Source organism: Acanthopagrus latus, chromosome 3, assembly GCF_904848185.1.
Source record: "Acanthopagrus latus isolate v.2019 chromosome 3, fAcaLat1.1, whole genome shotgun sequence".
NCBI classification, from domain to species: Eukaryota; Metazoa; Chordata; class Actinopteri; order Spariformes; family Sparidae; genus Acanthopagrus; species Acanthopagrus latus.
Window position 1 is genome coordinate 23,262,947 of NC_051041.1, and position 21,931 is coordinate 23,284,877.

Consider the following 21,931-nt stretch of genomic DNA (forward strand, 5'->3'; position numbering starts at 1 on the left):
CCATTAATGCACTGACTGAAAATTGTTCAGAAGCACTGTTTGAACAGAGAAGGACTGAAAGGTTAAGGTTAATTTATGCACCAACGTCCTTAACTTTAAAGTAAAAAAGTCACTGTGTTGCACTGGAAACATGGCAAACAATAGCGTGGAATGACACCTGCGTCCATCCGCGTGTCATGTTTGATCCACCTTGTACCCTTTTCAACTGAAGACAACAGGGAAATGTCAGTGGGTCGGTTTTATGTTTAGCATGAAAGGGATTACATGATAGCCGGGGGCCAAAGAGCAAACGTGCTAGCTGCAAGCTAGCGAGTCTGCTAGATGGCAGATAGCAGCAAGCTATCTTTCTGGGCTGTTGTGACTGGTAGGTGGTAGCGCGTTACCAGCTAGCTAGCATGTTTGATCAAAATATGGTGCAGAGCATACACTTCTGTATATCACAGAGTTTCCAGCTTCACCTATCTCTATGAGAGCACACCAGTGACTTTCTCTGAGCCATTTTCTGGTCTCACTGGGCACTAATGGTAGACTGAGACTGATTGAAAGACAAGGTGGAAAGAAGGATCAGATGGTAGAGTGAGACAGGTAGCTTCCGCTTTGTGAAGCTGGATTTTCTTGCGGTGCAGTGAATTGTTTTTTTCTTTTTGCCTGCACCTGTTGGATATTTCAGTTCACTTGCAATGCACCACAGATAGAAGTAAAACACAGTTAAGGAAAGCGTCAGTGGCAGGAAGTCTCGAAGTCTGGCTGTGTAATTTTGGTGCAAAGATTACCTACATTTTATCAGCTGCCAGCTCAGAGCAGGTCAACCTGCAAAATTGGGCTTTGTGCTATTTTCGTCCCATTAATTAAGGAAAGCGCAAAAGACACAAACTCTCCAAAACATTATTATTCATGCTTTGCTTGATCGTTTCAAACTCAACACACATCTTTAACTAGTAGAAACAACTAACTCAGCTGACAACAGAAGTTTTCCTCCACAACCACAACAGCTGGCATGTTTGAAGGTATCCCCTTCAGGTAATTAACTCTCTAAATAACCATCTCAATAGCCACCAACTGCAGTGATGAACATTTTCAAAGTTGCATCTTACATCATACCCCCTTGTTACATGGAATTAAAACACAACCAACAACAGACTGTTTCTAAATGTTCATTCAACTCAAATGTGTCTTTCAACAATTTCATTCATTGTGTTCATTTTTGTATCCAGGAAACTGGATAATGGTTAGGCCACATCGATACTTTCTTCAGAGTACTGTCTGCAAAAAACTAATCTGAATAATACAAAGGTATAACAAGAAAATAAGAGTAACAGGGAAAAGTTGGAGAGAGAGCAAGTCAGAAATATGAGGAGGCTGGTGCTGCAGAGAAAGGCATGCTGAGAAAAGAAAGAGGATAGAGAGAAAAAGAGATTTAGAGCAAATGAAAAGAAGGATTTAGAGAAAGACAGCGAGGATGAAAGAGAGAGTAAGTAAACGAGAGGGGAAGATACAGTATAGCAAGAGCTACAGTGTATGGTGCAAGATAATGAGACAAGGAAACGAAAAAGAGTGGATAAGGGAGAGAACAAGGGAGACAGACGTAGAGAGGAAAAGTTAACATTTCAGAGAGAATATTTTCTGCCTCTGTTACAGTAACTGTACTGTACTACTGCATGTTTTAAGAACTGAGGATACCACAGATACATCACACAGGGGTAAAACAAGAAGGACCGTTATACTCTAAATTAACAGAGAAAGAGAGAGAGAGAGCGACAGAATGGGTAGACAGATCTGCCTACCTCTGGGTGGATAGACAGGTACAGAGGTAGGGTGCGAGGGAGGGAGAGAAAGAGAAACAAAAACAGATCGAAAGGATAAGTTGCTGTATTATTGAGCAATTTCATACAACCACTTCCAAATTCCCTTTTAACTCGCAGCCAAGAAGAAATTCAATAGTACTTATCTCCACAAGTAAAGTGTGTTAAAGGACTTTAATGTCTATCTCTCCAGGGGGGAAATTCAAAGGAAATTCTCATAAATTATGTATGAAGCATGAGATTCTAAAAATGTGTAATTGAGGATTGTGATTAAACTGGAAAAAAGTTCATGTTAGTTTGAGTACTAAGGTCATCTCAACATCTCATTTTCAAACCTGGTAGAAATGATGATCATACATAAACACACACACACACACACACACACACACACACACACACACACACACACACACACACACACACACACACACACACACACACACACACACACACACCATCATCATCATTTGAAGCAAACAAACAGTAAAAGGGAGTGCACTGTAAAACATTCAGGTTTTTGGACCATTTATTGCAGGTTATACTGAAAACATGCTTCATCTATATTTCAGTATTGTCTGGGTTGGGTCTAAGGGAACGTTCACAGATATAACTGCTGGCATGTCAGGGGCTAAGCAACATGGAGAAATAATTTAATAATAGTTGATGCAATACCTGAGCTGGAGCACTTTACTTTCAACATATTTTGGAGCTAGCTTGTCATGTCCCAGATCAGAGGCAGATCAGAGGCAGACCAGAGCCCTACTATGGACGGCGATCGGTATGTGTGAACTGTTAAAAAACATGATTTGGGAGCTCGGGGACTGCTCGCCTGACGTGTTGCAAACATCTGCTGGATACATAGCAGGCTAAATATGTGGTTAAGACGCAGAGGGGTCCATGAACTAGCTGCTGCCAATGAGAGCAAACAGTCTTCTCCTTTCTCCTGTCTCCTCTGCTGTTACCCGCGGTAGCTCTCAGTCCCCATTCTTATCATGCATCTGTTTGTCTGGAGCGGGCACAATAAAAGCTTATAGTCTCTATTAGACGCTGTTCAGTATTTGCAACTGTGGCGTCATTGCTGAACCAGAATTTCCAAAGTTTCATGTTCACGGAGCAAAAATAATCCTTGTTTTCCATGCGTTCTTCTAACCCATCCTTTTTTGTCACTGTACATAACATTATGAATAACTATCGATATGGCTGCTGCATTTTTCAGAACGATACTTTTAAATCACATCAATTAAGAACAAAGAATTAATTTAGGTGTTTTATACTTACATCAGTCAGAGAAACTCCCCACTGAGAGGGGAGATCTTTTGAAGACTTGGTACTTGAGGTTTCCGTCCTTTTTGCTTTTGTGCTCAGACTTTGCAGAACTTCCATGTGTTTTTAGAAAGGTTATCCTGGGTCATGACTGGTCACTGATGTCCCTTTAAAAAGCCACTAACTGAAACCTTTCCAAGGTCTTTCAAAAGCATTTTAATATTTAGAGATTTGCTTGAGAGCCTCCATATTGACACGATATGCCAGTGTGATGAGGCAGAAAGAGCCAAGGGTGCCACAGAGGTAGGTAAATGGGGGCGTTTGCTATGACAGGGTGGTGGTATAGCCGCCAGTGCAGCATCTCTATGTATGCATATGTATCAGCGCTGAGGCAAGATGGATGGCTATAACTGCAGATATTATTACAGCTAATGATTCACCTCAAGTGGCCATTACTCGACTACGATCTGTCTCCCTCGCTTGGGGTTTGTGGAGCTGAGAAGTGGAGTGAAGTGACACAAGAGAAGTGTGTGTGTGTGTGTGTGTGTACGTGTGGATGTGCGACAGTGTCTACAGGACTGAATTTGTACAGTATGTGCACGAGAGAGAGAACGTGAGAGCATTAGAAAAGACTGAGTATCCATTTAATATCCATTCACGTCTGCAACTATCTGACCTGGCAGTGAAGATACCATTCCTAAGCCTTCTGGTTTTCATAGCAATAATGTCACAGTTGAGTATTGCTGCAGCGGTTAAAGAGAAGGTCTATATCTATTCAAAGAGAGAGAAAAAAAAATGCTGCATTTGTATCGTATGTGAGATAAAAATATGTTTTAGAATTAAGATTTATCATCATTTATTCGGAGGGAACAACTGTGAGGTAAGTTTCTTGTAGCCTCTCTGGTACTCCAATGAAGGTTGAGCAGTTTTGCTATCTTACAGTGTATATGACAATGGCTGGCTTCAATTAACAAATACAAAAGCACAAAAATGGAATGCAGGGTCATTGTTTCATCAGATTACAGACACTGATGGAGAGCCCCTGAACAGAACAGAAGCACAGTGCTGTACCACTGGACAGATATTGCTTTGTCAACCCATTCTGGAGTAAGGTAAACTAAAACACTAAAACTGAAACCAATAGTTTATCTAACACTGGTGAGCAGGTATCATTAAATATGAATCAGACTGACTGAATTTGGCTCCTGAAGAAATAACCTCATGACCTAGGAAATAAAAGTCTTCATTCACAAGGTTATTTCACTTAACTTCAGTTCAATGAATGATGGAGGATGATGGGAGCAGTGGTATACGTGAGAAAAAAGGGAGATCACAGATAATAATTCAGCTTAACTGTCCAGAAGGTTTTAAGCCTCTTTTGATCACTGTTTTGTTTTTTCAGGAGGCAATGCCACTCTAATAAACATCATAACCATAAGCAGAAGAAGGCTGTTAAGAGTCATGAAAGACCAACTGTATGTGAAACAAATACAGAAAATTTTGGTGACTAGCTGGTGGACATATGACGTTTTTCCACAGACATTTTTGGTCGAGCCACGCTGATTTACTTTTCCATTACCAGTCTTATTGCGCCAAGTTGAGGCACGCCGCACCCACAATGGGCCTGCTCTAGAGTACAACTAAGCCGCAGCCGTCCTGCCTCCAAGCAGGTGGCGGTGACATCTCGCGAATGTAGCCAACCTGTAACAAGCACCCGTCTTTCCCTCAATGAAACCTGAGAGAAAGACGTTTTTAAAGGTGTGTGTTCAGCTCCCAGCACTTTTGTAGCTTCTAATTTAATCTCATTAGATTTAGTAACATTGTAACGGAATTAATGAAGCCCTTTTGTTAGTGGTGGTTATGCAATAGTGCTGCAGGGATTGAGACAAGGGCATCATTGCTTTAAGACGCACCTTCAAGCAGGTAACCCAGTTGTGAAGGAAATGCAAAACTAGGCCAGCAAATGTAATGGAAAACTGCAAAAGTGTTGCTAGCTCTCTGCTCCAGAGACAGATACTTCGAGAAAGACTTCCACGCATCCGATGGTCAGAGGTACAACCTAAACAACAGCTAATGTTCTGTTGGGTATATGAGTTTCCAATAGTTTGGTAAAAAAAAAAAAGTTTGCCATACCAACTATGTTTGGTGATAATAAGTCCATCTTGTGTTAACATGTTGTTGCACTGCCCCCTGGTGGCCAAAATGTACTAAATAAGGTCAAAGAACCATAAAAGGACCCATAGAAAAAACCCATAGAAAATACAGTGTAATTTAGTGTGTTACCTGGTTGCAGGGAGGGTGCTGACTCTGGTGAAGAAAACAGATGGCTCGACGTCAACATGGACTCCCAAAGATAGCTCCCTGTAGTAGCCCTCCACTTTGCCTGCTCCTCCTGAGTACTTGAAGTTCAAAACTGCTTCCAAAGTCTGCAAAAGTACAAGGAAAAGATATAAATTTAGGTCAAGCTGCTTTGACAGTGTACTACAGACTCAGCCAAACAAAATCAGTGATTCAAAGGAACTTATGTATGGAACAATGAGTATGATTGGGGCCAGGGGTCACAGCCAGAATGTTGTGCCCTGCCATTACATCAGAAAACTGGTGAGTTTTAAGATCGATACATTAAATTCAATACTGTGAAATAACTGATGCACCACAAACACAGCTATTGTGCTGTTTAATGAAATGGAGACATACTAGTGAGAAAGCCTGAGGAGTGGGAAGGGTGTGATTTTTGGCTCTAAGCAGATGATTCAGAATAAACGCATCTTATCTTTAAACAGTACGAGAAGAGAGAGAGCTGGGTGGGTGCAGTGGGTGGGATTTGCTGGCTGTGCTCCACAGTGACGGGAGGAAAGTGGACACATAGAATTACTCAGAGGTACTCAGAGGTATTCTGTGGGGGGGCATGGGACAAGCAGCCAAGTGGGCGAAGGACGGGGAAATTAAAAGTGGCAGTTTATGGTGAGGGAGTATTAGCTGACTCAGGCACTGTGCTAAGGCGTGGTAAAAGGAGCATCCAAGGTCCCGCTTTTCTTCCTATGCAGCCTATATCATATCATCTCTCCACATATTGCTGATTGAAGCACTGGCTGCACCTTTCCAGAAGTAATTTGTGTGATTCCTTGATTATTTTCTCTCTGTATTTCCTCATATGGGAGGCAGAACCTGCTGGCTAGACGTCTGGCCTATTACAACCTAATGACACAGAGAGCACAGAGAGATGAAGACTTAAGAGAGGATTATTATTATTGTAGACCAAGCGCCTTAATTCCAAAGTTTCATTTATCTCAAAGTGAAAAGGCTTTATTTTTTACCGTTGCTATATTTTCATGTTATACTCATGTAGAATTGTATCATTTTTTCCTTGCCCTTGCATTTTCTGATGATATCATTTTTAGCTACATCATAAGCATGGTTATACGGATGGCAATATGGGTAAGTCCTCAAGTACAGTCCAGACTGAATCTCAACAGCTATTGGATTGGAGGTGCCAAGTAAATTTGGTACAGACATTCATGGTGCCCAGAGGATTAACCTTAATGACTGTGATTATCCTCTGACTTTTAATCTAGGGTTAGGGTTAGACTGCATGTAAAATCGTTCACTTCAGGTGAAACATCACTGGATGGATTAAAAAAATAAATTTTGTGATTCATCAAATCTGATACTAGATTTGATGAAACACAGGGTTCACATTTATGATTTGGAGTGAAACGAAATAGATTGACTTTTAGATAGATTTAATTTCAAATTTGTTACAGACATTTATGGTCTGAAAGATGAAAACTAAAACACACCAGGATTTAGCTCAAAGCAGCATTGGTCCTGAGTAAAACTGCACATAGCAACTAGCACGGCTGTAGACTTGCAGTCTGCTTATTGTTGTTGTTGTTGTAAATTCCCTCCACGAACATCAATCGTAGCTCATTGTATTGTAGCCTATTATTTGGTATAGAGGTATCACTTGTTATGTATCATACGACAGACACCGCTTCCAGTAAGTCATCTGATATTGTGAAGACACTGACCTTAATATCATTACCATGCTTATTTTAGGGATGGAATATTTCATAAAGCTTAAATCAAAATCCTCATTTCCTCTCTGAATACGGTTTTCCAGACTATTTGTCTTCCCTAGAAGGTAAACAGAGGAGCCAGCCTGCTTTGGATGTGGAGGACGAGCAGCAGCCCCTACAATGCGAGCAAAGAGGCTGGCTCATGCTGCGCTGGCAACAGAATAAAAGGAACAGCACATTGATATGAATCTCATTTGAATTGATTGACTGAAAATGCTCGGATTCCTTCAGGAAAGACACCGGTTGAAGGCCATTTCCATTGAGGTCTGTTTTGTTTTCTCTGTAACAACACGTCCTCCTGTTGGTGAAAGGATACGGCTGGTGTTGTTTTGGTATTTAATCATTATCAACAAAACCCATGGAAAAAATAAAAACTAAATAAATAAAACTGTTTATCATTCTAACAATATTGCCTGTGTTGCTAAAGCCTGACATTACCATATACTACCATCCAGTGGGTGACATATTGCTTCATAACATAAACGCTAGTGGTATATTTATATATTCTGACATATTATATATTAATGATGTCGATATTTTATACTGAGAACATAAATATGCCGTCTCATTTTTCTTTTTAGCAGTCGAACGCTGTGTTACATGCAGCTGTGTGATCTGCTGGATGTTTTTGTGGTACTAATAGCCTCAACATGATCCTCTTGAGGAACAGCAATTGTCTCAGCGACACGAGCAAACAGTGGCTGTGCACCCCGATTCCATGTTCAGACCGGGGCCGGCCCCAAGCTCTTCCTTCATTCAATCCTCTCCATCCCGCTCTCTGCTCTTGGCCCCCTCAGGACCCTATTTCAATCGCACTGGGCTAAAAATAGGCTCGCTGTAATGAGCTGACAATGTTAGGAGTAGACCAGTAGCAAGACACAGCCTCAGCAAACAGCCTGATCGCGCACATGCATTACCGTCACATGCATACAAACAACGTGATTAGTGAGAAGGGCTAGATTAAGGTTGCAGTTCGATTAAGGCAGTCACAATGGCCGATAACCCAGCGATAACTGAGCTGTTTTATGTTCAAGTTGAATGTCTTGTAGCATTCGGGCAACAAGCAAATGGGAAACAAAAGGCAATAAAAATGGAGGGACATGGCATTGGAGACGTTTCTGTCATTCTAATAAATTATATATCACTTTGGAACATTTGTTGAAACGTGATGCTCCTCAAAGCTAAACTATGTGACTTTATGGCTTAAAGTTACAGTTACAAGATTACACTAAAAGTACTGTAACAGTAGCAAGTGTGGAGCACCAACATTGGTAAACACTGGCCTCCGTATCTTCCTGGTCATACCTGTCCACGTTCATCCTTTATTCAACCCACTTATGATCAAACTATGCCCAATTCCATAGGATGAAAGCCTCGCCAGCTCACTCGTTTCTCACACAATTTTTCATTATCTCACTTTAAGTTAAATTTTCATGCAATTTCTCAGCTTGTCTTCTGCTGCTCGGAAAGACAACAATCAAAATACAGTAACTGAAGTATGCTTTGGTTCTGTAACAGCACCTGAACCCTGCTTTTGGGGAAAAGGAGGGGGGACAGTGCCAGAAACTTTTAGTAACTTTGCCACACAGAGAAAAACAGCAGGGTGTGACATTCTCGCTCAAGCTCTCTTCTGTTACTATTATGCATAATGATGGTAAGTGATAATCGCTACAAAATAAAACACCCTCTTCCCCAAGACTCTCAAAGGACAGTCTTCACAAAGACAGGCTCACCTTGATACACTCTGGGATGAAGAAGGCCTCTCATATTACTATCAGAGCAATAATAGCCAATATCCTGCTCCTTTCAGGCTTTAAGCCTTGAGATGGTACAACTTCAGGTATGAAATGATTACCTGCCTTACATCAGAAGCAAAAAATAATAATTTACTGATTACTGGCTGGGAATCAGTTTATATGGAGGTAGGTCAGGGTATGTGTTGGTAGGGAAAAATATGGCTGTATAATCTGTTTATGTTCTGCTCCAGCCCCTTTTAACCAAGTGACCTATCAATTTGTGATGCATCATCTACACTGATCACTAGACATGGAACAATATTTAAAAATACCTAACCTCTACCCATTAAGGGTTAAGAAGTTAAAGGGGTGAGAATTTGAAAGGGGTATAAAAGGTGAATCCTTTGCACTTGCACTGTTCACATACAAAAATATGCGTTCACTTGCTCAGACCTAAGACATTAGATGTGGCTTGTCTTTGCAGGTAAGGTGTACACTTTCAGCATGCAATAATCCTCTTTGAATATGTGTCAGTCTTTTGTAAACTCTCTGACTGTGGTTGAGCTTGCCATGTTGTTTCTTTCACATTTTAACTAATCCCATAACCACAGTGTAGGCCCTGAATAAAAAATGTAAAGCTTGCAAAGGTGTCATCAACTGGTGTCTGCACTGGCCTTTGTTTGATCTTTCAAAATACTGATGTAATCTGAATTTAGCCGCTAAGCATGGACAGCCGCCTCAGCGGCAGACCGACTTTCACCTTGAATGCCATCACTCCAAATTTTTTTTGCTGTGTCACAACAAAGCCTCAGAAGACCATCCATCTTATACATCCATACAAATGCAGCATTTGTTTGACAATAGAAATGAATAATGAACGCCCCACACAGTATTCTCTCTCGGGTGAATGAAAACAGACAGAGGAGGAAAGATGAAGGCTGTTTTTAATGCTTTGGCAACCGAGATAAAGATCCTCGCACATCTTGCTGAGGAGATTATGGCATGGCCACATGTCTCCTGACAGGAATACTAAGATAAATCATCTCAGTGACAGATAGGTAGGGACATGCGGATGTCAAAATTGCACAAGCGTGCGTGCTTTAGTAACCACCCTTTGTTTGCACTGGGGCAAAGACTTGCTGAGTTGTTTCTTCAAGGAATACTCCAACATTTTGGGAGATTGACTTAGAGGCTGTCTTGCTGAGAACTACATAAGAAGATCAATATCAATTTAATCAGTGTACTTTCAATAGAGAGGCAGCATCTTTACAGCTTAGCTTGGCAAAAAGATGGCAAGTATGAAAGCAATGTTCAATCAATGGGCAGGTCTAAGGTAATAGAAAAAATAAAAATAAAGAACACATCCATGACTTTATCATGGATGTGTTCTTTATTTGTATTTTTCTATCAAATTTTAGAAAAGTTGGAAAGGAGAGAACAAGTGAAACTTTAAAAAAAATGTCATTCGTGAAAAGTAACTTGGCCAGTTTAAATAAAGTTGGGTTCAGCATCAAAAATGCTTGTGCAGGGCTTGTGCAATATGGCATATATGAAACCGTAGTTGCTGCACCACTCATCCACCACACCAGTAACCACTCTCAATTATGTGTATTTTTTGTGGTCTAAGTGCTGCTTTCTGGCCCACTCTGTACTTGCATATCATTTCTTCATATCTCTATTTATATATTAAGTGGTTAATGTAGCTTTAAATGAAGACCAGCGGGCTGAGGTGAGAAAAGAACAACAAATGCTTCAAAGGAAAATTACTTCTGTAACCATGCAGTCTTTCTCTTGGCCTCTCTATCCTTTCTGACAATTATGAAGTGAGGAAGGTAACACAAAGCTAATGGTAATAAAAACAAAAAATAGAATTTCACCACACCATTTCCGCAGTCTCAGCAAAAGCCACAGTAAAAGGCACTGGTGTGAAACATCATTATCTTCCTGCAGACGGCCAAATTGGAAATGGCGTAAAGCTCCAGTTTATGGGAGACGCACTTACAACATCAATTTCTCTCTGTTTCCAAAACCATTTATTTTTCCAACCTTAATTTGGAGGGAAAAAAATGCGGTGAATAACATGTTCCACTGGATACACGCATTTTCTTTCTCTTTTTTATTATCCACAAATGGAACCTGGGTGATATTATTTTCAGGAGATTTCCCCATATAACTTGGGCAGGTGGCTGAATAGTGGGTACATCGAGGTCAGTGTACTTTGATGTTGTGAAGAAATGGAAGTCTGCCTGCCTAATTGTCCTTAAAATGAGGCTTGACCCCTGCTTAGGTTGCATCTGCCTTGTGGCAGAGAAGTGAGCCGTCAGCCAGGAGAGCCATTTAACCGCCTGGTGGCCCCGGCTTCTGCAGAAAACTGAGAAATAACTTGGGGGCATTTAGATGCAATATGTCCAATTGGAGTGCTGCTGGAACTTCTTCTCGTATGTACACCTGGCTGTCAGTCACGGAACTAATCAGTCGGGTCCCTAGGTTTCAACTTGAGGAGAAACGGTGAGACGTTAAACAGCATCCTGAAGATAGCTTCATATCTAGCTGAGGAAGTGAAATACAAATCAAATACTCAGTGGGATCAAGTTGTTCGCAGTGTCCACAGATAAGTAGGCGGAAGCAGCACAACAGTATTTTTTCTCGTACTGATGTTTATTACTGGAGTCTTGCTGCAAGAGCCTCTCAGAGGTTTGAACTTGATGCAATATGTTTGCAACAATATGGAAATCAATTCAAGGCAAAGTTTATCGATGTATCAGATGCAGCTTCTTTTAGGTCTGTCCGTCTGCGTTGGAGGCACTTTCATTATATTTGAGGCCTTGAGACAGCTTGACATTATCATGTTTCTGCTGTGCTTGTTGGCAACAGATGAATCATGAGAGAAGAGGGCAAGGAGGGCTGATAAGAGCGAATATGTTCTCTATCGGTCCGAGGGTGTAATGACTTAGCAATAATCGCTGGATGATGAGGAGCGAGGGCACTGTGAACAAGTCTGTGTTGATTTGACAGCTGATGGGGGTTAGAGCATCTAAAAACTGCTCAGTAACAACCAGGCTGCACGCAGACCAAAATAGCTGACACAGCTGACAGGGAAAAGGAACTTTTTTTTCTAAATTTTATTTTAAGGGAGAAGACCCAGTGAAGCACACAAGTTTGCATAGCATGGTATAATAACTTGGCCTGCTCCAAAACCACCCCCAAACCAAAAGCCGATCTGGAACGGCCCCGAGCCGGTCCACTTAATGATGGTCCTGACATTTCTGCCCACAGCGTTTATAATGTCACGCTCTGCACCCCCTCACAGTTAGGGTTTGCCTCTGATGTGGCAATTACAATGGGAGGCATTTTAAAGAGTGGGCGAGCAACCTGCCTAACTATGAGGAATCCATGACGAAGAGGGTTAGGGGATGTCGTGCTGAAATTGTTACAGCAGGTAAAAATATTGCCACGTAATGTGTGGTGCAACATAGATTCCCCCTAGCAGCTGTAATCTGCTGCATCAGACAGGTAATGTGATCGTCACCGTGGGGTGTGCTGGGAAGGGGACAGCAGTGTGAGGCAGCACTGATGTTACCAACTGTGTTTCCAAAGACAAAACCTGCTATTAAGCTAATGTCAAGATTTTTAATTCAAGATCTTAAAGACAGCATCACCTATCCTTGGCTTATATAATAACTGTGTAATTGTAAATGGTAAGCTTTGAACTAGAACATCTCACTTCAGTTCCACACAGAAGCGTGAAATATTTTGACTGCGTTATCAAGAGTTTCCCAGGAGTGTCTTATTTCAAAGGCATAGTAATAATGGAATTAGAACGTGTAGGTTTTGAAATGTCCTAAAAATAAAAATAATGCTTAAAGCAAGTGCACTCAAAAACAAGTGCACAAATGCAACTACTTCTAAACAACTAAAGAAGATGGGAACAGATTTGCTGTGAATTCCCAGAAATGTTTTGTGGACTATGGACTGACTTTCCATCCGTATTAGAGTGAGTAGATAATGATTAAATCCATATTTTTGGGAAAAAAAAACTTCCCCTAACTTCTCCTCCTTAAAGATGACAAACTGGTACGAAGCCTGGGTCTTCAGTGGGGGGGGATTCACAATCCCAAGTGCAGGAGACATGAATAGGCGGACGACAGTTTGGGTCCAGACCCTGATGCCATCCTATCAAGATTTGATCCTATATGTATAACCAATAAATTAAAAGAGAATGATTAAAAATTGACATAGCATTGCTACTTAAACTGGTGTCACTTTTCCAGCCTGTATTAGCTTAGATTAGACAAACTGCATGCTTTGGAAATTATCCAATCAAATCTGTGCATTCGGACAGTTGCACACAGATCAGATAAGTTAGTGAGTCAGAGAATGTGCAGTGAGTGTTTGAATAGCATCATGCAGTCTCTGATTTTTTACAGTCGTCAGGTATTAAAAATTTTATCCGTTCTTTCTGGTTCATGTGTGACAAGAGATAAAAATCTAATTTGACTATGGGAGAAACTCTCAGTAGGCAGTCATCCTGATGATACATCAGCAATGGAGACCTTAAAATATGTTGCACTGCTGGCCATATCGCCCACAGCTATAATTAAAAGACAAAATCATTTCAACTAGACTTTTTTAACTGAGATATGTTTATTCTATTTTTTTATAGAAGTTTTCAGTGACTGGCTGTCACTTTGTGAACATAATTCAAAAGACAGCACAGAACAATGAGTATTTCCCTCGTCTCTACTATAATCCTTTCTGCTAGTCATCAGCGTGGACCAGGTCAATAAGAGCACTTAACACTGTGCACCTGCATTCTGAGCCGTCTGTGCTTTAATTAGTAGCACTGTAGACACACATGTAAATCACACAAACATCTTTTATACATGTTGTGCTGGTCTGTTTCAATTTCATTATAAATACCTCAGCCAGTAGACACATCTACACAGAAAGTCAGTGAAGCAGAGTAAATATCGTTGCCATTTTCAATTCTTACAATCCATGACAACTTGCACACTAAATGAAGGCTTTTCATTTCAACTGATTATCTCCCTTTACGGGCACCTGAGGGTGGCAGGCTTGTGTTCCCTCTAGAGAACTGCATTTGAATGATGCACATCGCCAGTTTGTTGTTACACACACACACACAAGATCCACTGCCCAACCAGCACCAGCTGTTGGAAAACAACCATGTACATGACAGACCGGCAGGTGATGATTCATTATTCTACACATTTTGGAGTTTATTCAGTAAAAATCAATGTTGGAAACGGTGACCTGCTCAGGACATATGGGATAAACAGTTCAGCAACAGTGAAGCTATTAAACCTCCTCCCTCAACTTTAGCAAAACCCTCCAAGACTGCCTGTTCTCAGAAACTCTTTTTCTACCCTAATCCAGGTTACTGGAGAAACAGCTGTGTGTGGTTTGTGCAAATATTTAAAACCAAGGCTCCCTGGTTGGTTACCACATCAGGGTCATCACAACCCTCCAATATCCTGGCCTTCGCATAGGCCGCTATGTACGCCTATCAGTTCAGAATACTGATGTGCAACCTCTACATACTCATTAAGAATGGTTATGATGGCCCTCCATCAATTAATTGCAATTATGAATTTAATTGATGAAGAATATAGTAAGCATAAAAACATTGGAATCAACACTGATATTATCTGAGTATCTCCAGAATTGTTCTGTCTATATAGGTGGTAACGATGGGAAAAGGCTTCACCAAACTCATGTTCAAAATTTAATGAACAAAAAGTTACAACTCACGACGCAGACATACTTTTGTTCTTCTATAAAACCACTGGGACTTGATTGAGCCAGTTGTCATGAGATCAGAAAGCCCTAATGAATCTCATCGCCGCACTTTGTATTTTCAACTACTAGACACTGAAAGATTGAGCTTCAACCTAATGATCACAAGACAGTTTTGGTGCAAATGCTATAAAGCCTCATTCTCAAGCCCACAAAGAAACTGTCAAGGCAATCTATTATTCCATTTGCACAATAGCATTTCAATCACTTTTTGTAGAAAGGAACATCGTGAGCAGATCTTATAAATGTGCATGAGGTCCATCAAGGCATTTTTCAACAGATAATATTAGTTATATAAAGACAGATGATATGTTATACAAAGCCTGATCCATTCCATTACTTTTTTCATTTGAACTGATCGCGATCAGGGTACGCCAGCTGCCAAAAAACAATCCATCATACATGTTCTCTGCTAAAACTCCACAAACCATTGTTAAAGGAACTCTCCAGCAGTCTACTTGAGTACTTCGATATAGTTAGAGGACTAACAATAGCTGGATGAAAGAAAATAAAAGAATAAGAATGGTTAAACCAAAGCAACAGAGGCTGAGTCTTTATAACTGACAACCCAAAAAACACCAGATCCTTAATTTCCTATGATTGATGAACAATCACACATCTTTCAAACTCCACACTGTTACAACAGTTTGTAACACAGGCTTAAACTTTTGCATTATTACAAGTGAAGCTGAGTGGGGCTAAAAGTGTATATTTCAGGGATATGCTGTCAAAATTTCCTACACCAAAATACTCCTCTGTGTTAACAGTGTTATGCAAAACTCAACAATAGGACATCCCTAAACTTTGTAGGGGAGGACTATGTGACAGCTGGACACAGCCATGGGCGTAATTAGGCTACTAGTTAGGTGTCTGTGTTTTTTTTAATTGTATCGAGGGCATTAAGTTAAAAAGCATTAGAGTCTGTTCACACTGATAATAGGTTAATAAAATAACTTGAAAAGATGTGAAAATATTAAACAAATACCAGGGTGATTCAACCCAAACATTCTTTTTTTTTTTTTCAAAATCTGGCATAATTGATGAGCCCTGGTTTATAGGGAACCAATCTAAATGTCAATGGTGTCATTATTCCATAACCATTGCACTGTAAGTCTCTTTTCTTCACAATGATACAATGTCAATGGCATCTGTCATGCAGTGGGATATTTTTCACAGATTAATGCCAGTGAAAAAAAAATACAACATTTAATGGTTGATTGTTTTCAACTGAAATGTAGCTTATAATAATAATAATAGCCCCAATGTGTAGCTATAATGTGTAGGACGAAAAGTCATAATATAGAAATACCCAATGTATACGGACTTGTTGACCTGAGGGCAAAAAAACATGATCAGAACATGGATACTGAAAAAGTAATCTTCCTGCTGTCACTGCTGGCGAGTGCTGTTTTGTAACAGTGTGGGAATCAAGTATTCCAAAATAACCTAATTTTCAACTTACCACATTGAGGCATTGAACCTAGTAAATACACATGCCTAATGTTAGTAGTGTTTGGTTGTTGAGGTGGGGGGGTGACACATAAAATGGAAACCCAGGTGTGTCTGCTTCATGTGTTCAAGTACTTCCTGTGAATTCTCACAATAAAAGAACCATTTCATCCGGAGTAATTTGATTTCTTCTCTGAGTGTTGAATAATTCACTTACATATTGTTCAATGTGATTATACCTTGTGAGTCATGACAGGGAAGGAAAGTGGATGAACAGCAGAACTACATTTCGTCAAGGGAGAGTGGCATCTGTCCGAGATGAAGACTGGCTTAACGCCCCCCCCCCAAAAAAAAAAACACACACACACAGACAGTTTTCTCTGTTCCTGTGCGATCAGAGGTAAACAGGACCCACGGGTGCCTCAGACACGAAACGGCTGCTCTTTTATGTAACTCTGTGGTCCTCTGCAGGTGTCACACCATTTACCAGCTGGAGAGACTACAGGGAGAAGCCTCGCATCACCCTTTGCCCTCACTGCTGTTCTTATAGTATATCAACAGCCAGTGAACCATGGAGATGTGAAGTCAGCTTCAAAGACAGGACAAACAGAGCTGAAAGCAAGAAGCTCCCAAAGCTTAAAAAAAAAAAAAAAAAAAAAGATAAATTGCCTAGTGACGCATGAGCAGACATTTTTGCCAGCACGCACACATACAAATCGCCAACAATGACCTGTCAAATGAAAAAAGGACGGTGTGTTGGATGGAGAGGCATGCTGGTGTATAAACATCCTGTTCGAGAGTGACTGTGGTGCTGCTGAAGGTCTGATCTGTTGAATCTGGTCGACATCGCTTCAGTCATCAAGCACCGCAGCATATGGAGCCACACTTGGCCTGGCTCGCTGGATTTCACACATGGATTCAAGTCCAGTAAGCATGATGAAACGCTTGATTCTCTTCTAATTTCACCCGCTGGGCTTGCATACACCAGCGATTCCAGACAGACACACACACGCACATGCACGCACACACACATGCACAAAGCCAACAAACATGGAATAATCATTTGCTCTATCACTGCAGGTCTTGTTCCCCCATATTTTTGGACTTGTACAGAGAGTATTAATCTTTGAGCAGAAAGAACTTAAATTGCCACAAAACAGTTAAATTATTAATAATAAACAATATTTATTAAATTACACTCGAAAATTAACCATGAGCCTGATCCCACGCTCAAATTAAGTTACTTTATTCATCCATGTTGCCTCTGGTTGCTCCCTTGGGTGTGAGCAAACAGGTGTACCAGGTTTGTTATGGTGGGTTTCTCAACTGGCATGCTGCATCATTTCCTCCGCAGTTTAGCAATGTGTTGTGTTAAGTCTCAGATGCATCCATGTATTCCACAGATGTTTTAATGGGGTGATTATCTGCTGGTATATTTCAACTGGAAACAACATTTCTTCAATTAACTGAGAGACACAGTGCGTGCGAAGGGTCAGAGCACAACACCAGACACTTAGTACAACATGAAGGCTTCTGCTTTTTTTATACATTAAATCATAAACTGAGATGGATTCATCTTTTTCCTGCATTTGAAGATTCTGTAAAAAACCTTTGAATAAAAAGTGACAGCCCTATGACATTGTCCTTGTTCAATGATAATAACAACAACAATGGGAAGCCATGATAATACCAGACAAAACCTTTAGTGGAAAATTTAACACCATGATCTCAACTCTTTAATTACGAGGGAAAATAAAGTATTATCCATTTGATTAGTCTTTGAATTCTTAAACAATTGCCAATAAAGGAATTTCCAAGTCAATATTACCCCAAGCTCGAGGTAATGTCATCAACATGCTTGTTAAGTTTATAAAAATATTTGAATCAAATTACAATTTTAATATAGCAGAATAGAGTTGTATAGGTTTAACTACAATCATGTTATTATAAAAATGAGCGCTTATGTTTTCACAAAAATCCAGATTAACAGTAGAGGAAAAAATGTGATCAATAAAGCTATCAATGTGGGTCATAAACACACCATATTGCCTTACAAATTGCACCAATTTAAAACTATAGTCAAAATTAAAATAATACATTCAATAGACAAATGTGAATTTAACAAATGCGTGTGAAACCTCGTCTGTGAGCGTATCAGAATCACACCAGAGGAATTTTTGATTTCTATTTGTATAAACTTAAAGGAGACATATTAGGCTCATTTTCAGGCTCCTAATTTTATTTTGGGTTACTACTAGAATATGTTTACATGCTGTAATGCTTAAAAACTCATCTGTTTTCTCAAACAGTCCAGTGCTGCAGCACTGTTGTCACCCCTTTGTCTGAAATGCTCTTTTCTAGCTCCTGTCTCTTCAAGCGCCCGTCCTCTTGAATATCCACTAGTTGGCCACTCTGGTTAGCCAGCTCAGACATGCCTGACACAGCACCGCTAACAACAGCTCAGTGCAATATCCATTATTGCATGCAAAACGAGCCTCTGTGCATAAATCAGCATACGTGTGATGATGTGTGATGTCAGTTAGTACAGTGTATTAGGTGATAAAATAAACACAATAATTGCATTAAGTATTACATACACAATAATTCAAGAGCCAAAGTTCATATTTAACTACTTTCTTTGAGTGAAGACAGCCTTCTAAAGAGATCTCACTGAATTCTATAGAGCCACGAGGTAAACCAGTGTCAGCCTGTCTCACTGCAGCTCCTAAGAAGCTGCCTGGGAGCCCACAGAGAGTTGTGTAATTTACATGAACAGTAAGTACGGAGAAGAATTCAAAACTTGCTTATCCCTGGGGTTATGGTCCTAATAGACAAGATCATTTGGCCATCAGTTGCAGACAGGAGGCCCCCGGTGACACATCACAGTGTTAGCATTGACGGAGCGGCGACAGGTCATCAGGGACAAAATATGCGGCGCTAAACCGTCTTCTTTGTCTCTTGAACATGAGTAGAACATGATCCAGGCACTAAAAAGCTAAATAAGGAGACTCATAGTGTCACTGCCAGGAGGACGTGCCTCCTGCCTGTTGCAACTACAGTCCAAAAAATTGCGATCAAGTGGTGTACTGACTTGCTGCCAACACTAAGGTCAAAACTTAAGCCAACTGCAAGGCAAGCCTGCAGGTTTGCTGACTCTCACAGAAGGCAAGCACGCTGTTTCACAGTTTGCTCAAATATCAACAATCCTCATATGAGCAAATCAAAGCTTTTGCTTAGTGATTTGCTGATATCCAGCAGACAGCTCCTGCAGGAAATGCCAATTGCAAATAAAAAAAAAATATATATAATAAAAGCCTCACATGTAAATCATATCATTTCACATTGGCAGAAATTTTGTGGTAAGAAGCGAGTGAATTATACACTGTATTATCATGTGTGTAATGTAAACTCTGTTTGATAAAGAATGAAATTCGTACACGGAATTACATTCACATTGACGGAACTACCACCTGTCGCATGAAAGAGACGGTGGCATGCCTTGCTGCATCTCTGTCGCAGAGGGATAGGATGAGGGATGGAGGCAGATGCAGTGTCCGCAGAGACGGGGGATGCAACAAGTATCTATATGTGATTTGCACACTAGCAGCATGACAAAAAAAAAAGAAAGATATCCGCAAATCCCTGTGGGTTTTCAAACCAGAATCAGCTCCACGGCGACCTATCCCCCACCCCATCCGTCTTCTCATTTCTCCTCACTCATGTTTCCCTTCCGTCATCGTCATCACCAAGGCACAGGGGATGTGCTTGATGTTGTTGTAGCCTGAAGACAACAGGCAGCCGCATACAGATAAACTGGGAAATAGAAGGCGGGAGGGGCACAGCTGTGGTTTGCAGCTGTAGCTTTAAATTCCAATCAGTGAGGACCATGTGTTGCGGACAGGTAAATTAAGCTCTCTGAGATTAAACGGCTTGTCGGAATAAAAATGTTGGCAAACAGCCGGCAACTGTGGCAGTGTGGCATGTGTTGCTTTTCTGTTTGTGTGCTCCTGATGATGATTATGCCTTTTGATTGGTCTTAATCATCTCACATTCCCTATGCCTCTTCTCCGCAGCCACCTCCAGGCCGAGAGAAGACACTCAGAGCTATAAAACTTTCCAAGACCTGAGGCCAGAGTCTAAAAATAGACACACAGACTGACAGATAGTGGCACGCTACAGCAAGCTTACCATCCTGAGGGAATGAATGGGATATATAGTCCATTTGTTGCCCCAACCCACTTGAAGACTAATCATAGGTGGACTGAATTATTCTCTCTCTTTCCATCTCTCCCTCGAGTAACACTATTACGACTAGCGTACAGCCAAAGGGAGTTTTGACATCAATAAGCAACTTCACAGGCACTGCAAACATCATGGCAAGGTTCGACATTATTTTAGCCTGATGTCCGATCTTCAGAGAAATTGTTTGCACATGTGGAAAAAAAGCAAATCATGTATGAACATTTCATTCCTGAAGTGGCAACCATTTCCTTTTGTGTATGAAAGTATGCAGTTGACACGAATACACGCACTCCCCACAACACCACGCTCTGTTTTGTAAATTCTAATCCCCAAGTGGCAAAAGCTTGTGTCAAATACGACTATATGCCATTTTTCTAGGTGGACACATGAAGCCATGTTCAAGCTCAGTAGCGGCTGCATTTTCAAAGCTGAGATATTGACGCCTATACTAAGGGAATTCTTTGGGAACATTCGACATGAATTTCAGATGTGATTCCTGGGGTCATTCATTGATTCAAAATCAATGCTCCATTTTTATGGTGCCCCCATTTTATCCGTGCTGCTATCCTTGACTGCACTGTGCGCCTGTAATACAACAATACTAATGTACAAGAATACTTTATTATTCATGAATCAATTTTGCTGTATGAATGATGGTGATTTTACTCCCTGACCCCTGATATATTTATTATACATGAAGATTTCTAAACACTCAGTGCTCAGTCCTAAAGTCCTAAAGATACCTTTTGGGGTAGTAAAAGTTCTTTTTAGTCGAGGTGAACACACAAACACACACAAAAAAGCTCCTCTTTAATTTCTCTCCAGTTATTTAAATAACCACAACCAGGATGGCTCATACCTCTGCCAAGCCCCAAGAGTACACTTTAATTCACTCAAGCCTGATCCAAAATCAAATTTGAAAGCCCTGTATCACTATTTAAATCAATTTAAACCACCCATAACTGTTTCATGATAATTTAAAATCACCAGATCTGTAACAGGCAATCACTGTGACAACAACACAATACAGATGGAATCATAATCATTATTGTATTGTGGAAGAATGATAGCCCCCTTTTGGAATCTGCATCAATTCTTAATCCCGCGTGGATACCAGTCCCCTTAATTACTACTTTTTTATTTTTATTTTTTTCATCAAGATTCATTCATTATTCCCTTAGATAAATTACAAAAATGTCCAAACACTGCTTATCTTGCAATGAAGGAGAGAAAGAATTCCTAGATCCACCACTTTATCTGAATCGGCACCAAATTAACTGAGTCTGTTCTGGGCTGACACTCATTCACCATCCAAATTCAATGGAAATTTCAAATGGAGATTTTGGTATGATCCGAATCTGAAGGGTTCAGGATGGAATGCATCTCCAAATCTCGAGGACTTACGGAGCTTAAGAGAACAAGATAAACAATCCTGGAGAGACACTGTGTAATGGAAACAATGTAGCTGAAAGCCTGGCACGAGATATCGGTTTTATCACTCGTCGCTGTGGCTGTCCACTGCTGATGAAGATATTGATGGAGA

General features: G+C 40.5%; 1 protein-coding gene across 3 annotated transcripts in view; it reads right to left on the reverse strand.

The window, feature by feature from the left end:
* The window catches only part of trappc9 (trafficking protein particle complex 9), a 207,940-nt gene that overhangs the window by 99,454 nt on the left and 86,555 nt on the right, over positions 1-21,931 (reverse strand). For all 3 annotated transcript variants that reach the window (XM_037093057.1, XM_037093056.1, XM_037093058.1), the window contains one exon: positions 5,349-5,491. In XM_037093057.1, coding sequence (XP_036948952.1) covers positions 5,349-5,491 — 143 coding nt within the window. The remainder of the gene's footprint in view (positions 1-5,348; positions 5,492-21,931) is intronic.